Raw genomic sequence first — 18,090 nt, 5'->3', positions numbered from 1 at the left:
CTTGAAACTCACTTCGAATTCTTAGTTTTAAATCTCGTTGGGCGGGTAGTGGACAGACTCTCATGGGTGATTATTGTACAAGTCAGGGTTCGAGTTAGGACCCTAACCAAAGTTCAACCATGTCCACCCGATCTCACAGGTCGAGCCCCCTCGGTTCAGGTAGCTAGTGCACGTCTCTCTACCTTGCCGGAGAGGCAAGTACAACTGGGTCCCTGGCTCTCAGGTCTTTGTTCCAGTCCTAGGTCCAACACCATCACAGAGACTGCACTGATGTCATTTGCATTTCTCTTCATGCGAGTCAGTTTTTCCCGAAGTCAAATCTGTTTGACTGGAGTCAGATTTCAAACCGTTAGTTTCAGCTTGAAGCTTAATTTTTTACTTGTGTGACTGGTTGAGTTTGGATGATCATATGATTTAGATCTAGACAAGTCCGGTTCAAATAATAAGAAGAAAAAACACTGGGCTCAGGTTCCATTTAATCTTTTTTCTCATTGCCTAGTTCATTTTCCAGTCCATTTGATAGGATTCAGACTAGTCAGACAATAAGATGAAAAAATCACCTCAAATGTCTTTCAGTTTTTTCTCATTAACCTATAAGTCGTTTATTAGGCCGATCTGCTAGGTGGTTTTTGTTCTTTCATTTTCATTATCTGAATCTGAATCCTCTGAATCAAAATAACCTTTTTGTCTAAACTCCAAACCTATATTTACTATAGCCTTGCTTACTATAGTCTATTGACACTCTTCATTAAAATACTGCAGAATAAGGTTCAAATTCTCCCTCCACTGCGAATCCCAAAAATGAAATAAAACTGTAACTTGATTCATAATTTAGCCCAATAGCGGTCGCAAGGCAATTCATAATTGACTGAGAAATTATGTTCCAACCTATAAAAGTGCATGATTTCAGAGATGTATATATCGGGAAACTCAAACTACTTGGAAACTTAGTTGAACACATTGAATCCTGCATTCATAGTTCATAATTTTATAAAAAGGACAACCACAACCAATCAATCATACGAATTTTCTTGTACGTATTTCTTGTACAGACTGCAACATAGAGAAAGCGGGCAAAATGAACTTCCTCGGTGGAGAAGACAATGAGAGCGAAGAACTGCATTTCAGAATTTCACCATCAATACTTGATTTGACCTCTTTAGCTTTCATTTTCTTTGGTGCTTAGCTCTAAAGCCACTTCCTCGTCTTTCACCTTAACTTTATGACCACAGCAACCCTTTCTTCTCTGTGCCGTTCCCTCCATGTCTTCATGTGAACCGTTACTACCGAACTCGGTCCTCCTCTCCAAAAACTCCGAATTCTCCTTCCAAACTTCTCCATTCGAGTAAACTTCCTTCTTCCAAATGGGAACCGATGCTTTAATCTCATCAATTATATACTTACATGCATCCAACGCATCAGACCGATGGACTGCCGAGACAGCAATGAACACACTTGTTTCTCCAACAGGCACAGATCCAAGACGATGAGCAACAGCTATAGTGTCCAAATTCCACGAAACTCTAGCAGATGAACAAATTGATTTGATCTGACGTGAAGCCATTGGTACATAAGCTTCGTATCTGAGCTCCACAACTGTTTTGCCTTCGAATGTATCACGTGTTGTTCCGGAGAAAGTTGCAATTGCTCCGGATTGTGGAGTACTAACGAAATTTATGTATTTAGCAAGGTCGACAAGAACATTCTCCTCCAAAATTTCGACTAACGTTTTCTGGTTTGATTCATCCATCTCGATTGAGAGTTCAGAATGGAAGCGAGGCAAGTGAAATTCAATTGGTTGAGCACAGAAAATGTCTGCTTTGCTTTTCAATCCTACATAAACAATTTCATAAGTAAATATCAGGATAACAGTCAGCTAGTGATATAATGACAAAGTGCAAGCAGAGTTACTTAAGGTATTCAGTCTAGAATCTAATTAGTTGTAGAAATCAAAATCCCATGGTCTACTTGTTCATAACTCATGCATATTGATCAAAAGAAATAAAAGATTCTCATAATCTCATTTCCTGAACTGTTCTGGTCATGGACCAACAAGTTAAAATAGAGTGACTGCCTGACTTTCAACGAACACCAAAAAGTGAAACGTATACAAGTCCAGGTAGTTGGATCCAAAAGTCAATCGAGTGATAATGTAACGCCCCAAGCCCTAGCAGTTGCCGATATTGTCCCCGCTTTAACCACCTCACACAGGTACGGGGTTTTGTTCTTGGCGAAGGCACCACGAGCCCACCCAAAAGGCCTCGGTACTTACTAAGCTTGAGTGTACACCTATAGCCCAGTCTCTGGACACTCTCGCGAGCGATGTGGGACTATTACAATCCCCCACCCTCAGCGAAGAGCCGTCCTCGGCTCTATTACCACTTTGTAACACCCCAAATCCAGATTTCCACGTCGGTCGCCATGAAAACTTAATAATGCACCCCCGACAAATATGGTCTATCACTATAGACCCACCCCAAGGCGATGACACAACAAAATGACTCACACATCGATCTAACACTATAGACAAAGTGCGTACAAAAGAAGCAGAAATAAAGGTGTCCATGGCGCCAGGATCAAATAATACTCTTCCCAAATTGCTATGAATAAGAAAAATACCTTCAACCACCTTAGCAGGTGCTCCAACATCTCTAGGAACTACGCCATTCAGTTGTAGTTGCTGACCATGCCCCTGAAACCTTCCTGTTCGATTCTTCTTAGGACAGTTGACTGCTCTATGACTCTGCTCATGACAATTGTAGCACGTTACTTGGAAAACCCTCTGTCTCCCCAGTTGCCATTCAGTGGTTCTGGTTGTCCACCAGTTGCTACCACTGCTCTATCCCCGATCTGTACGATGCCTCTTGTCATCCCGTTGACCATTATAGTCATTGCTCTGATTCCAACCAACTTTCCCATAATTTCTACCATTTCCCTTTTGTTCACCTTTGCCTTGCACTTTGATTCCTCTTTGCTTCTTTGCCTCCTGTATCCGAGCATTGTGAACCTTAGCACAAGAAACCACCTTCTGATAGGTGTCGAAACTAGGTTGCCCAACAATGTACCTCGCAATGTTGTCACGCAACCCATTCACAAACCTCTCAATCTTTTCCTCCTCTGTGGGGATTAGTTGACTAGCAAAGAGGGAGAGTCTGTGAAACTCATTCTCATACTTCACAACTGACTGATTCTCTCCTTGCTTTAAGTCTTGAAATTCCCTCTTAAGTGTCTGTCGTGCTGAGAAAGGAACTAAGTTTTCCATGAAGGCCTTCTTAATATCTTCCCAGTTGCACCTCAACGGATCCACCAGCCTAGACTGAGTGTCCCACCAATTAGCTGCATTCTTCTTTAACTCGAATACCGCCATCCGTTGCTTATACACCTCAAAGCAATCAAATGCTAAGAACATCCTCTCTATCTCCTTGCACCACTTATATGCCTCTATAGATCCTCCAGTCCCATCAAATATTGGCAGCCCCATCTTCTTAAACTCATGATAGTACTGCAACCACGTCATATTAACTTGTTGTCGATGCACGATGACTTCCGGTGCCAGTTCTGCAACGCGTTCCTCTCCTACAGGTGTTGAATTTTGTGAGATCTCATTAGCCCGCATCGCAGCTTGCACAGCATTGTTAACAATATTGTGCAATTCCTCAACTCCTATGGTCACAGTTGGCCCTCCACCCAGATTAGGATTTGAGCCTGCATCACCCCCCTGACTGTGCATGTGAATCCTCTGTTCCCGCAGACCCCCTTTCCTCAGCTAACACACCTCGACCTCTACCACCTCCTTAGGTGTGAGCACTGCGACGTCCTCTGCCCCGACCAGTAGCCCTTCCGTTTTCCATAACTCTATTCACGTCCAAAAGAGAAACTAAGTTAAAACTTAGACAGTGAATAGCTCCACACAGAAAATTACCACATACTATGCGCCTAACGGGATTGAACCCTACACACTGACCCTAGGATTTATGAACCTAGAGCTCTAATACCATTTTGTAACGCCCCAAGCCCTCGCAGTTGTCGATATTATCCCCGGGGTTTTGTTTTTGGCGAAGGCACCACGAGCCCACCCAAAAGGGATTGGTACTTACTAAGCTTGAGCTTATACCTGTAGCCCAATCTATGGACACTCTTGTGAGCGATGTGGGACTATTACCGATAACAACTCAAACTCATTTATCTTACAAGTTATGAATCTTTCTCATGGCACAAACATGTTTATTTTTGTGACTGTGAGAATAGTCTCATATGAACAAAGTACTCTCACGATTGAGATAGATCCACTCATTGCCAATTAGGTTTGAGTTGGATTTGCACTTGCGACTTCTTGCTTAATTAGTTTCCTTCACTTATTAGTTTCCTTCACTTATATTTGTTAGAGTATGAAGTGTAAACTTACAGAAATATAAATAGAAATTGAGGGTGCTTATCAAACTAACGGACCTTACTAACTTCAAGTAATTAAAAAAATACAACTTTGACGGTTACAAGAAGGTTTAACGAATTTAGTGCCTCTAGCTTAACTTCAAGTCCCTGGGAACAATATCATTTGCTTTAATCGACATAGGAGGAACAAATGGAATAATAGACACTAATTAAAAGACACACAGTATAGTTGAACGCAATAATTAAACCATGAGATAATAAACTCAACTTAAGTAAGGAAAATTTACAAGGCCAAATTTACTAGAGCAGTATCATTATACATAAACTTGCTATAAACATCAAATTTACAAGAGCAATCATATAACTTGATGGCGGCCATCCAACTAATGGGCCTCACGGCCAGACCAATAACGGGCCTAACAGCCAAGATCTTATATTAATATAAGTTTCCAGTTTAGTATTTAATGTTCCCATGTTTAGAGTCCTAGCAATCAAGGAAAGTATCTTTAGTAGTTATCTTCTTTCTTTATTTGAGTCTAACTAGGAAAAGTATAATCTCTACATAAGAGAAGTCCAGTCTGTCTTGTTAAACACAATTGAATTATTAAACACAAAAACCCTTGATTGCATCTTCTTTGTTTACAGTTATTTCAGTTATTTCAGTTTATCTTTACATTATTTATTGTTTCTCTTTTAGTTTATTAATGAGTTCTACTACTTTTACGCTTCCGCAACAATCTACATCAGCTGGTATCATGAGCCTACAAAATCCTGAAATTTTTTCACCAACAAATCACCCAGAGAGAAATAAAGTCTTCAAATCACGACTTACAGTTAACAACAAAGTCTGTGATATTCATCATAGACAATGGCAGCGAAGAGAACATGATTTCCCAACGCCTTGTCAATGCTCTCCACCTACCTACAACCGAACACCCAAACCCGTACAATATTGGTTGGATTTCTAATCATAAAGAATTATCGGTACGAACCCAATGCACGTTCTCGTTCTCAATTGGTTCTCACTATCGTGATTCAATTTGTTGTGACGTCGTAGATATGGATAATTGTCATCTTATCTTTGGGAGACCATGGATTTTTGACGTCGACGCCACCTATCATTGCCGGGCTAACACCTTCGAGTTTTCTTGGTTCCGACGGATTCTAACACTAAGACCATTAACGGAGGAACAAACAACTATAAACGGACCAACCGGGACAGCACCACCACCAAAACAGCAACTACCACCCAACCGTGACAGCACCACCATTGATATCGTGACAGCACCACCATTGATATCGTGACAGCAACATCACCGAAACAGCAACAACCATCCCACCGTAACAGCACCACCACCGAAATAGTGACAACATTACCAAACCGGGACAGCATCACCAACGATGAAGAAGCAGATGATAATAATTCAAAAGAAACCCAATCGAAGATACCAATTTTCCGATTCCTTCCTTGTTCCTCAGAAAGTCTCACTTCGGCTCCCAAACGCCGTTCTCCATTACTTGAGAACCCTCCTGCAGCTTCAGCTTCCGAAGAAGAAGAAGAAGAGGAAGAAGAAGAAGTTAGTGAAGAAAACAAAGAAGTTGAAGGAGGAGACGAAGAAACTGAAGGCGAGGATGAAGAAGATGAAGATGAGGATGAAGACGATGAGGAAGATGAAGAAGCCGCTAAGTCAAAATTCTCTGTAGAGAAACATGAGGTTAACGCCCCAATCCAACAATCTCAATCCTCTTCTGAAGAAGAAGGTTTCGATTCAGACTCTGATTCTCCATCTTTCGTTGCTTTACCTTCTAATGGTGGAAACCCTAATGTCAAACCCTTGGAATTCTACACGGTTGAGAAAAACAAGTGTGTTGAACATGAACCTTTTCAATTTAAGAAGTTGCCAGAAGATAATGGCAAATCCTTAGAATCTTACAATGTTGATGAGAATAAGAAGATTAAAATTAAGAACAAGAAGAAGAAGTGTGTTAAAACTGAACCTTGTCAATTTAAGTGGATTGAAGTTAGAACTTTTCAATTTAAGAAGAAGAAGAAGAAGAAAGGTTCAATTATATTTAGAGATAAGAATATATTAAGCGAGATACTAAGCGGAGTCCCAGTGGAATATCTTCTGAGATTCAAGTGTGTATGTACTAGATGGTGCCACTTGATTGAACAAGATACTACAACTATCAATTCACACCGTGTCCGATCTCAACAACCCCATCTCTTTATCAGTGTTCTAGAACAAGGGCCAAAAAGATGTCGTTTTTCTGGAAATTTTTCCTTTAGACTTGGCATCGTTTATCAAGAGTTCGATTTTTTTTGTCGAAGATCATCATCATCTATTACCACGGTATGTAAAACGCCTTCTTGGTTTTATCATAGTGTTTCAAAGCCTGTAAACGGTTTAATTTGTCTCATCGACTCAAAAGCATCTTATTCTGTTCGTATATACACTATCGCCACTCGACAAATAACACCATGGATTATATCATTAGTAATACCTATAGAAGAACAAAAGGGTGGCGATCCTGATTGGCTAGGCTGGTTTGACGGAAGCTACCAACTTGGATTTGATCCTTGTACTACCAAACACAAATTAGTTTGTGTGGCATTTGTAACTAGGTTAGAGTTTTTTGTTTCAAATGGTAGCCCAGTGGATGTACCTACAGGTTATACTTTTTGTGAAGTCTTGCCAATAGGGAATAATTCATGGAGAAGGATCAAAGAGGTTCCACCTCTTAAATTAGTAGAATCAAGTTCTGCTTATGTGAATAGTTGTATTTACTGGATTACTAAAACGCTTTTAGCGTTTAATATACGTAATGATGGCGTTGGTCCTTCATGCATAGTGGCATTTGATATTACAAGCTATGTTGAAAAAGTCGGGACTAGTCCTAGACTAGTCCCAGACTAGTCCTAGACTAGTCCCAGACTAGTCCCCAGTCGCCATTGTGGCGCCTCGACTAGGGACCAGACCCCTAGTCGGGACTTATTATAAATAAAGCCCCGACTCGACCCGACTAGGGTCGGGTCGACTAGTCGGGCTTTATAGTAGCAGGTCTATTTTTTTTTTTCTTTTTCATTCTCCAAACCGAGAAAGTCTAGGGTTCTTCCATCTTATCTTCTTCCCTCTTCTCCAAACACCAATCAACCATCATTGAAGCACTTTTTCAAGCTATTTTCTTCTCCAAACTTGATTCCAAGTAAGTTTCTCTCTCTATCTTCTCCATTTTTTCTTTTTACAACTCTTTCTCTCTCTAGAAATCATTAGTTGAGTTTTTTTTCTATATACACTGATTTTAATGTTAAGTTTGAGTTGTTATACTTCATTAATGTTTATAACAATTAGGTTTGACTTGTTATGGTTAGTTTATAATGATTTATACTCATAATATGGACTGATTTTAGGGTTTAGGGTTTGTTTTTTAGTGTTTTATACTTATAATGGGGTTATTTTAGGGTTTAAGGTTGATATTTTAGGGTTTAGGGTATGATTTGTACTGTTTTATACTCATAATGAGGTTATTTTAGGGTTTAAGGTTGATATTATACTCGTAATGAACTGATTTTATGGTTTATTGTATGATTTCTCATCATATTGATCTCAAATGTTAATATTTATGCATATATATAATTACATATAAAAAAACATTATATATTAATATTATACGACTAGTCCCGCCTAAATACGACTATTAACGACTACTCCTACTCCCGGGTCTGGCGACTAGTCCCCGTTGCCGCCTTTTTCAACATAGATTACAAGTGAGAGGTTTAGAACAATCAAAATCCCTAATTTTGTTTTTAATGAGCATCCAAATCAATACGTGATGTATTTGAATCATATACTTGATCCAATAGCTGATTTGATACAAGTAGGAGTTCGTGTGGCTTTGTTGTTTAGAACGGGTAGTTACATTGTGAAGCTTTGGATATTTGAAGATGATAACAAAGATGATGAGATGATGGATACTAACAGAAAATGGAGTGAAGGGACTATCAAATTACCTTTTTGTTTCCGTCATGTTTATTTACATATAATCGAAGGTATAGATGACGAGATAATCTTAAGAGCTCATAAACATAGTGTAGATGATAATATCTTATATTATTTCTTCAACCTAAAAGATGATGGGAGATGTCGCAATTTGTTGGAAGTCTATTTCCTACAATTGTTTTTGCAATATGGGATTGAAGATAGTGATTTAGTCCAAGTGGGTGTTCTTCGAACCCAATGCAACTTTCGTTCAAAGTGGGAACTAAGAATTGCTTTGGTGATGTCATTGTATGTGATACCACCAATCTTTTCTTTTTCGAGAGGTTCGGGAAGAAATTTCTCTAAAGATTTCGCAGTTGCCGACTACGTTATGGTCTTTAATTCCAAGATGCAAACTCCAATCGGCACTTTCAAGAAAGTGGGTCAGAAGAAATTTGGTCCATTCAAGATCCTTCACAAAACCAACGACAATGCGTTTGTTATAGATCTCCCGCCAGATTTCAATATTTCAAACACTTTCACTGTCGCCGATATTTACCCGTTTTATTCAGATGAGCCAATTTACAACGACACCAACTTGGGGACAAGTTGTTCTACAGAGGGGGAGTATGATGGCGGCCATCCAACTAATGGGCCTCACGGCCAGACCAATAACGGGCCTAACAGCCAAGATCCTATATTAATATAAGTTTCCAGTTTAGTATTTAATGTTCCCATGTTTAGAATCCTAGCAATCAAGGAAAGTATCTTTAGTAGTTATCTTCTTTCTTTATTTGAGTCTAACTAGGAAAAGTATAATCTCTACATAAGAGAAGTCCAGTCTGTCTTGTTAAACACAATTGAATTATTAAACACAAAAACCCTTGATTGCATCTTCTTTGTTTACAGTTATTTCAGTTTATCTTTACATTATTTATCGTTTCTCTTTTAGTTTATTAATGAGTTCTACTACTTTTACGCTTCCGCAACAATCTACATCATAACTTAAGTAAAAAAAAAATCGATACCTAATGAAAAATCGTAATTTGTGCTCCACAGTCTAAAAGCTCCTAATTGATAAGTTAATTACTTCTAAAAGCTTGATTTCAATCAGCGAACAACATACAAAGAAGTAGAGAACAGAGCAAGCAACCATAACAAGGAAATGAACAAAAGAAATAACTAAGGCACTAATGAAGCTAAATGCATAAGGTCGGTCCTCTATATAGTCTCACTAAAAGTCTTTACATTTCTAGTGATATATAATATAAGAGAAAATTTGTTGTTTAAATCACAAGCAATAAACTATACGAGAACCTACTTTCACAAACCCAACTCTGAACCTTTTAGTTTGGCTAGCTGACTTCTAAAAATTCCATACAGATAGTGAGATAGGTAACAGATGTAGAGTTGCCAACAACTGCTAGGCCAGTTGATAGTGAATCTACTTCAAAACCTCGTAGGTTCCAGGTTCGATTCACAACGGAGGTAAAATCCATGATTTATTGAACTTGGGTTATTAAGCGTATAAATGATGGCCTATTGGATAGTTTGTATGCCCTTTAGGAGTCTCTCAAATAGTTAATGGAAGTTATGAGCACACTCCATCATTTGATGTATCAAAGCCATGAATGATATCATGTTATTTCAAAAAAAAATGTAGAGGAAATAAAGTGGATAAGTTTTAGCAGCGTACTTTTTTGTAGCACCATATATCAGACCCCTGCCTTTTTGTTATGAGTAGAAAACATGACTCGAAGTCAGATTTCACAAATATTTACTTTTGCATGACTCATGGTGTTTGACTCTGACTCACTGAATCAGTAATTCAGATAAATGTGATTTTCTTCCATCATGAATATTTTTCTCTAAATTCTCCTCATAAATGTGTCAAACTTCTGTTTGACAACTAAATTGAGATATTCTTACAACCGTGCACTATTACCTAAACACTGCCTTATAAATACGCCAAGATAGGACCCAACCTAAAAATTGTTCATTTTCATGAAAGAAGAAATCATCATCAAATTTAAATTAACATATTACAGATTTTTCATCAAACAGAAGTAGCATGTAAGAAAAACAGTCCATTCCATTGTCAATAATACTTTAAAGGTGTTTGTTGGTATTCACATTTCATGTCGACACATTACGATAGAGAAGGAGATACACATACCAAGAATCAATAGTAGAATGAAGTTGAAACTAATAAGGAGTTTAGAGAGAGATCGAACAAACCGCGAATGAGATACAGAGATTGAAACCTAGCTGCCCTTGATGGAACTCAAACTCCGTCTATGGTTTCCCTCAATGAACTCCGTGAATTGGGGAAAATCGAAAGAGACACTATAGAGATAACTGAAAGAGAAAACATCTTCGAAATTAGGACATTCTAAAGAAGAAATCATCATAAAATCCAAACAAACATATTAGAGATTGTCATCAAACAGAAGTAACATGTAAGATAAACATTCCATTGTTCCAAAAACCCTAATTAGGGATTGAAACAAATCAACCAAAATGAGCTTCGCCATCTATCTTCTTGGGAGACTGAAACAAAGAATCAAAAAAACAATTTTTCTTTTGATTGAAACCGTCTTAAAGGAGTAAGGTTTGAAATTGAAACTAAGTACAAGAATAGAGAGAGATAGAACAGAATTTGTTAATCAGAATCAAGAGTATTTTTTAAGTAGAATGAAATTGAAATAAGTAAAGAGAGAGATTGAAACCTGGACGTCTTAAAACCTAGACTCCCTAGTTGTTGATGGAACTCAACTCCATGAAACGAAAGAGGGAAACCGAGTAGAAGAAAACTGAAAGAGGTAGCAGTCAACTTTTTCGAGTGGACCAAAAAAAAAAGAAATTGGGCGCAGTTATCGTCTGAGTGGAACATGATATCAATGGCCATAATATTTGACCTTCATTTTCTGCCTACAGTCTTTGACTTTCTATGGCTCGAGCACATTCATTGGTGACTCTATTTCCCTTAAACCATCAACAACATATTTAACTTCTCTGTTGTGCTTTCTTTTCATATTAATCAACACATTATCCTTACTAGAAGTAGTCAACTCCACACTTGAGTCCCAAATTGCCTGAGGCATGGAAAGATAGATTTGAGACAACTCGGTTACATGAGTCTTAACTTGAGAGATCGGTATGAGTAAGGTAAGCACTTTGAGCCAGGCACTAGTCTAGATGCAAGCGAGGAGATAACACAGAGTCACCTCTGGTAAAAGCTCTATTTTGGTCAGGAAACAGTGAAGAGAAGTCTGTTGAAGTCAATTTGACACCTTGAACCTCGTGGTGCATTGAAGCGCAGGAAGGTGGATTCGAGTCAAACTCCACAACCTGATCTCTGATCTGGTAAGAGACTCAAAGTAGGATCTGCTAGAGTAAGATTGATCTCTCCCAGCTTTGCTCTACTCGAATGTAATGCAGGTGACGTGGAAGGCTAGAAATAGTCAACAACCCATTTTTCATACACAAATCTTTTAAATATCTGTCAATGTTAGAAGGCACTCACTCGTCAAATGCCCTCCTAACGGTTATTGACATGTGGCTCTCATCAAGACTTGTGTCTTACCACCGCATGATCTCAGCCAGACATCATGGTAGATCAACCAAACCTATATAAGCATATAAGGTTTGTCCTAAAGAGGGAACTAAGTTTCAATTTCTAAATTCCGACTTTGAATTCCTTTCCTAAAACTCGAAAAACACCTTACTCACTTTGAATTCATTTCCTAAGACCGGTATCCCACCACCAGATCATCTTAGGCGAGCATTACGGTAGAACAACCACACCTACATTAGCATATTAAATTTGTCTTAAAGATGGACACAAGTTCCAATTTCTAAATTGAAACTTCAAATTCAATTCCTAAAACTGTAAAAACTTCTACCGACTCAATCGTTTTAGTGATTTCTGACTTTTTGAATGCTTTGTGTCATTGGTCATGCAAGCAAGAAAAATTCATCATGTGACGATAGACCTTTATCATCAAGAAGATAACCGAACGTACCATTTTTCGGCATCGTCCTCTTCAAAAGAATCCAAGTCCAGACTTGGACACTGGTTGAGGTCATTATGGGCCTGAACGGCTGGGCCCTAAAGCATTACTGACGGATATCCATATTCTATACTAACAGTTCCGTTAGTTCCCTTAATTTCTTCAACTATAATTCACCCGACCGATACTGTGGGCGTTCTCTCTCTCTCTAAAACTCTCTCTCTCTCTCTCTAAAACTCTCTCCTCATTTCTATCTCGTTTTTCTCCAGAGCACCGATCAGGTCAATCGAATATCGGAAGAGAAGAAGAAGACATGAATTTGGTTGTTCTTTCAGACAAGTTCATCAGTACGCAGATTTCTTCTGTTTCCACGGCTATAACTTCAACTCACTTCATTCGTCAGCAACTTCCTTGTTTTCTCTCACCTCCACCTCCTCCTCCTTCCTTCATTACTAGCTCTCTCTATAAACATCTCAACCGTCGGTCAGCTTGTAATTCTTTCAAGATCTTGGCTGTTGCCGGTAACGACGCTTTGATGACAAATTCTGTACCGGTTAGTTACCGCCCCTCTTTGAATCAATTTGTGAATTGTGATTGAATCCAAGTTTTTGTTCTAATTTGGGAAATAATTAGGAAAAAAACGTTAGATTTATATCATTTGAAGTAAATATACGTGGTATTAAAGAACGAATTGTGTTTTTTTTTTTTACTTGTTTATCTTGATCAATTTAGTGTAAGATGTGAATTTAGTTTTTAGTATTATAATTGTGATCAAGAGGCATCTTAGAGGGATTATGCTGGGGTTCTATCTCTAGGGTTGTTTAGGTGTCCTGTGAAACTTGAGTGTTCACTCTAGGTTTAAGACAGGTTGATTTTAGGACTTTGGGAGTTTATTCTCTTTAGTTAATGAGTTGCCAAAAAAAAGCTAAAATTCCCAAATCCTATTTACCCTCTGAAAAATATGAGTCAAAGAAGAGTGTTTGCTTTTCCTGCCATATCACTTCTATTCATTGTTTGGTAAAAAAGATGGCATTTTTACATTTTTAGGGGTCCATCCTGTCTAGAATTTTAATTAATCATTGGGGAAGTACCTACTTATTAGAATTAGATGGGCGCAGAATGTTTCATTCTTGACAGTTGAAATGGTGTCTGCTAATTTAAAGAGGGGTTACTACTACATGTGTCATACTGATGGTTCAATGCCCTAATGATCCTTCAATATAAAGAGCTTAATGAGCAAGCTGTGATGGCCATTTTTGACATAATCCTCACTTGAGTTGTGGTCCTTGTCGACTTTCCATGAAGATTCAAAAATGAACTAACACGTTATAATAATAAAATTTTATCTTTTTCTCCCCAATTTTTTTTTTCTTATTACATGACAATCCAGTCCGAGTTCTCTCATTTTTCGAACAAAATATCAACCTTGGTTGGGATCCGAATTGGAATTTTGAGTCAATCCAGACGTAGGCTTATTTTGCGGACAATGTCGAATTACCTTAAGGTAGCGATATTACTGAAAATGCACAGGTGGAAATGTCAACATTTGAATATTTACCCTCCTTGTGTCAAAACCTTTGCTAATCATATCATTGTATGGATAGTGGACCTTTTGGCCACGCAACATGAGTTGACCTATGCCAATTGCCAAGATGGACTCAGGAGGTCGACTTATTTCCATTGGATAAAACCCTAAGTCCACGTGGATCTCCTCGACCTAGTTATGCAGACTACTTTAACTTTCAGATTGACATCCTATACCACACACCTGTGCCTGTTTCCCAAATATCTGTTCCACTGCTGTCGAGTGAATTCATTTTGTCCATTAGGTGGATGCCACATTAACATGCGTCACGAAACCTTGCATGACCTTGGAACTTGATATTTATGACTTGTGGAAGGGCTTGGAGTCATAAATTATGGTATGGTAGTAGATGGCGATGAGGGAATGTGCTGTACCCTCAGTGTCAGTTGCATGCCGAGGATTTTTGCTGGGGTTACAGATAGTGTTTTGTCTTGATATACTTAAATGCAGTGTAATGTGCATTTTCATAGTTACTGTGTATGTGTAAGTCGCCATCTGTTTATTATGCAACTCCTAGCATACTGTGTTGGTACAGAAAGGAGTGCTTCAGTACAAGATTTGCACAGGTTGATCCCTTGTATCAACTTTATATCGATTTGATTAGCAGTGAAAGGTACACAAAATCAAAGCTTTAATAGAACTATTTGGATTGGAGTTTCAAGCTTCATTATAGGTTTTAGCCAAGTTGCTCGTCAGTCTAAAGAACGATTCACGTGGACACCTCCTCGCCATTTACATAACAGCAATGATGCACTATACTTCTATTAATATCAATAAACTATTCACTTGCATTTATTGCAACTGGAATTTTTGGTGTCTCTGGCACACTGATTGCTCCTGTTTGCACTATCAGATCCTTAACATCATTATTCCATTTCCATGATTTTCTTCTTACCAAGATCACATAGATTTTTTCACAGTGAACGATGAACAATATAATTTGCTTGGTTTGTGTAGCAGAAGGGTCTTGGTAAGTTGTGCAAAATTCATGAAGTGATGAAATTTGCATGAACAGCTGAACTCCAGAACAGATCATTATACTATGCATAGGTTACGCACAATAGCATTATTAAAACCAATACAATGGATTGGTTATGCGTATCAATACATTGAATTGACTATTGGAATCAATACCTCACAAGAAAGTTGTTTTGCTATCCAGTAAGTACAGTGCAACTAAGGATTCGAGGATCTATAGATATGAAATTTGGTGCGTAGATGAACTATATAAAAGTTAATTTATTATTATCCAGTTGTGTAACCTAACACATGAGATGGTTATGTTGTGTACCTCACTATATTGCTTGAGGGAAAATGGTAGTCTAGACTGTAGAGTTAAACCTGGACTAAAAAAAAAATTTAGGACTATTGTATGAGTTAATATGCTATCTTATTTTTTGAAACTTTATAATATGCTGTATGTATTATGTTTAGTTACTCAGTTCAGTCCATTAGTATGTAGCCTTTTCCTTTTTCAGTATGTGTGCTCTGTTTAGAGGTGTCTCCTTCAGAAACTCATTTCTAGGTAACTTGACCTTGTTTAATACAGCAGCCCAAAAATGGGGTCTATACAGTTGGTGATTTCATGACTAAGAAAGGAGAGCTACATGTGGTAAGGCCTACAACAACAATTAATGAAGGTACACTTTATGTACATGGTTTGATGTTCCCGAGTCTCAACTACGTTTAGTTTCATCTCATTAAATAATGTGGCCTTCGCGTCAAACAGCACTCGAGATGCTAGTGGATAACAGAATTACTGGTTTTCCTGTGATCGATGATGGCTGGAAACTGGTACATATTACATCTTTTATGATTTTTCTTTTTTGGAATTGATCATGTGTTCGTTTTCAAGCAATGGTTATTAGGTCTAAGCTAGAGTTGGTTTTCTTTCAGAAAAAAGAAAAATAAGAAGCTATACTTTTTTTTTACTTTTTTTTTTTATGAGAAAATAAGAAACTATACTTGGCTCTATATAATTGAACCTCTTCAATACAAATACTGAATACAGGATTTTTTTTCTTTTTCTACTGGATGCAGGTTGGCCTAGTATCAGATTATGATTTGTTAGCTCTGGATTCAATATCAGGTATTTTAGTTATTTGAGGTAGGGCGCAACTATTTGTCACTGTTGAGGGGTAGCGCGACTTGCCCGGAGAGCTTAGTTCTAGTTATACCGGTAAGGCGGTAATGTAATATAGGTCATTAGGGGTAGCGACTTGCCTGGAGGGGTAGCGACTTTTTTTGTATCTTACAAGACTACAGTGGTAAGTCCGCTGATCCTGTTATCCTTACATAGACTGGCAATAAAATCATGCCACAAGAACTTACACCAACATTCTCTATCTGGGTTTTTCTCGTCTATTTTCTTGTCGTGACTTGCATAAGTGTAGCCTAACAAATTGCAACCTTTAGTTAGCATGCCATTGTGTTTTATGCACTGGATAGTTGTAATTTAGTGAATCTCAAGTGACCAGTGACGTATAATTCTTCTGTGCTGATAGGTAGTGGGCGAGCTGATACAAGCATGTTTCCTGAAGTCGACAGCTCTTGGAAAGTACGTCAGAATTCTTCTCTTTTTGTTGTTTCCCTTTCTTTGTTCTCACTGCTAAGTAGACAAATAAGTCTCTATCTGAAGTACCGAAGACGATCTTCTAGCATTGATTAGCTATACGGAAACCTTGAGGCTTAATAACATTTCATTTGATACAAAATGAAAATAGGTGAAAAAAGTTCTATTCTAGAAACTGTTAAAAAAATGATTCTAACTAGAACTCATTAAGAATAATACATGTTAGTTTTTTTTATTGACTGTCTGAAGGCCAAAACTATATATTCATATGCAATGCTTGAAAGTAGTCACATTGCTTCCCCACATTCTGTTTGTTGCCGAAATAATGGCTTCTTCGACTGCTTTCACCAATTGTTAATTATCTGCCAAAATGTGCTTTTACTCGTTGATATTTATGTCTTCGACTGATATGATCTGTTAGATGGATGATAAACGGATATGTAGGACCTTTCTTCGCACTCTTTCTATTTTGCTAATTCGGTGCTAATGAGAAAACACAATTGTTTAATGTTGTAATTACTGACTATCCTATTATGAACTGTTTCCAGACTTTCAATGAGATACAAAAGTTACTTGGTAAGACCAATGGAAAAGTCATTGCCGATGTTATGACTCCTGCTCCTCTTGTTGTCCGTGAAACCACCAATCTTGAAGATGCTGCAAGGTTAGGTTTTCTGCAACTTTGTTTTTCTGACCTAATTTGTTTGGTTTACTCTCTCTTGCATTAAGGCAGTTACCAAAATGTTCAAATTCAATTATATATGGCAGATTGTTGCTTGAAACAAAGTACCGCCGTCTTCCAGTCGTGGACAGCAGCGGAAATCTAGTAAGTAATATGATACACACAATCAGACACAAATAGTTAACTTATCGGAATCTTTGCTCATTGAATTTCATATTGTTTTGAAGGTTGGGATTATAACTAGAGGAAACGTAGTTAGAGCTGCCCTTCAAATAAAACGTGAGATCGAAAAGATGGCATAGATAGAAAACTACCCAATGCTTTCAAGTCGGATTGAGACAACAGGTATTCTAAATCATTTGTCACTTGCAGTACGAGTTCAAAGGTCGATGGCTTTCTCTTATAATATATCGGCAGAATGTTATTAGTCTAGTTTTCTTAGCTAAGTTATGTAATAGTAGTTAGATAAGCACCCGATTCATCTTATTGAAACGAGGGTATGCATCATATGTCTGTAGTCAAAATCATTTTGTCAAGTGTGTATATGTGTTTGTTTATGTACTTTAATCCCGATATATTCGCAAGTAGAAAATAACTTCATTGTGGATTATCTCTCTCTAGTCTTTATAGAAACTAACGTCTATTAGTCGAAGCAAGTAGAAAATAACTTCATTGTGGATTATCTCTCTCTAGTCTTTATAGAAACTAACGTCTATTAGTCGAAGTTACATCGCATCTTTTTCTTCGAAATTCATGGCTAGATAAGCTGACTTTATATTTTTGTTTTATACCTTTAATATGCCTACTTGTTTGAGATTAAAATTTTATAAGTCAATTAAAAAATTGAAAATAGTTTTCTTAAAAGT

The 18,090-nt window shown here is 37.7% G+C and overlaps 3 protein-coding genes across 5 annotated transcripts; 1 reads left to right on the top strand and 2 right to left on the bottom strand.

Annotated features, from left to right (window-relative positions):
* Positions 1 to 830: 830 nt before the first annotated feature.
* Positions 831 to 11,287, bottom strand: LOC147565880 (uncharacterized). 3 transcript variants are annotated; one of them, XM_086652365.1, is made up of 5 exons: positions 11,102 to 11,287; positions 10,611 to 10,730; positions 3,066 to 3,855; positions 2,630 to 2,986; positions 831 to 1,833 (listed from the first exon to the last, which is right to left on the bottom strand). In XM_086652365.1, the coding sequence occupies exons 3-4, from the start codon at positions 3,728 to 3,730 to the stop codon at positions 2,767 to 2,769; spliced, it is 885 nt and encodes a 294-aa protein (XP_086508491.1). In that variant the 5' UTR covers positions 3,731 to 3,855; positions 10,611 to 10,730; positions 11,102 to 11,287; the 3' UTR covers positions 831 to 1,833; positions 2,630 to 2,766. The 3 variants fall into 3 exon arrangements, with proteins under 3 accessions (XP_086508491.1, XP_086508489.1, XP_086508490.1); XM_086652363.1 differs by having other exon boundaries at positions 2,630 to 3,855; XM_086652364.1 differs by having other exon boundaries at positions 2,630 to 3,855; positions 10,637 to 10,730; positions 11,102 to 11,262.
* Positions 1,160 to 1,750, bottom strand: LOC147565881 (molybdopterin biosynthesis MoaE family protein). The gene has a single exon (XM_086652819.1). It carries the CDS (start codon positions 1,748 to 1,750, stop codon positions 1,160 to 1,162), a length of 591 nt encoding a protein of 196 aa, XP_086508945.1.
* A 1,253-nt stretch (positions 11,288 to 12,540) lies between the features above and the next one.
* LOC147565879 (CBS domain-containing protein CBSX1, chloroplastic-like) lies at positions 12,541 to 17,834 on the top strand. Its single transcript, XM_086652360.1, has 8 exons — positions 12,541 to 12,938; positions 15,523 to 15,610; positions 15,700 to 15,764; positions 16,011 to 16,059; positions 16,475 to 16,527; positions 17,091 to 17,206; positions 17,311 to 17,368; positions 17,452 to 17,834. Exons 1-8 carry the CDS (start codon positions 12,699 to 12,701, stop codon positions 17,524 to 17,526), a joined length of 744 nt encoding a protein of 247 aa, XP_086508486.1. The 5' UTR covers positions 12,541 to 12,698; the 3' UTR covers positions 17,527 to 17,834.
* The last annotated feature ends 256 nt before the right edge of the window (positions 17,835 to 18,090 follow it).

This window comes from Eschscholzia californica, unplaced genomic scaffold, assembly GCF_041429995.1.
Source record: "Eschscholzia californica isolate CP2 unplaced genomic scaffold, dmEscCali1.0.p SCAF_1, whole genome shotgun sequence".
In the NCBI taxonomy this organism is placed as follows: Eukaryota; Viridiplantae; Streptophyta; class Magnoliopsida; order Ranunculales; family Papaveraceae; genus Eschscholzia; species Eschscholzia californica.
The sequence above is the reverse complement of the archived record's forward strand: the minus strand, read 5'-3'. Positions and strand labels throughout refer to the sequence as shown.

Excerpts from the sequence above, each read along its gene's own strand:
- LOC147565881 (XM_086652819.1), bottom strand. The coding sequence starts at position 1,750 with ATGGATGAATCAAACCAGAAAACGTTAGTCGAAATTTTGGAGGAGAAT.
- LOC147565880 (XM_086652363.1), bottom strand. The coding sequence starts at position 3,730 with ATGCACAGTCAGGGGGGTGATGCAGGCTCAAATCCTAATCTGGGTGGA.
- LOC147565879 (XM_086652360.1), top strand. The coding sequence starts at position 12,699 with ATGAATTTGGTTGTTCTTTCAGACAAGTTCATCAGTACGCAGATTTCT. Across the intron at positions 15,611-15,699 it reads TACAACAACAATTAATGAAG|CACTCGAGATGCTAGTGGAT; the intron begins GTACACTTTATG and ends CGCGTCAAACAG. Across the intron at positions 16,060-16,474 it reads AGCTCTGGATTCAATATCAG|GTAGTGGGCGAGCTGATACA; the intron begins GTATTTTAGTTA and ends CTGTGCTGATAG.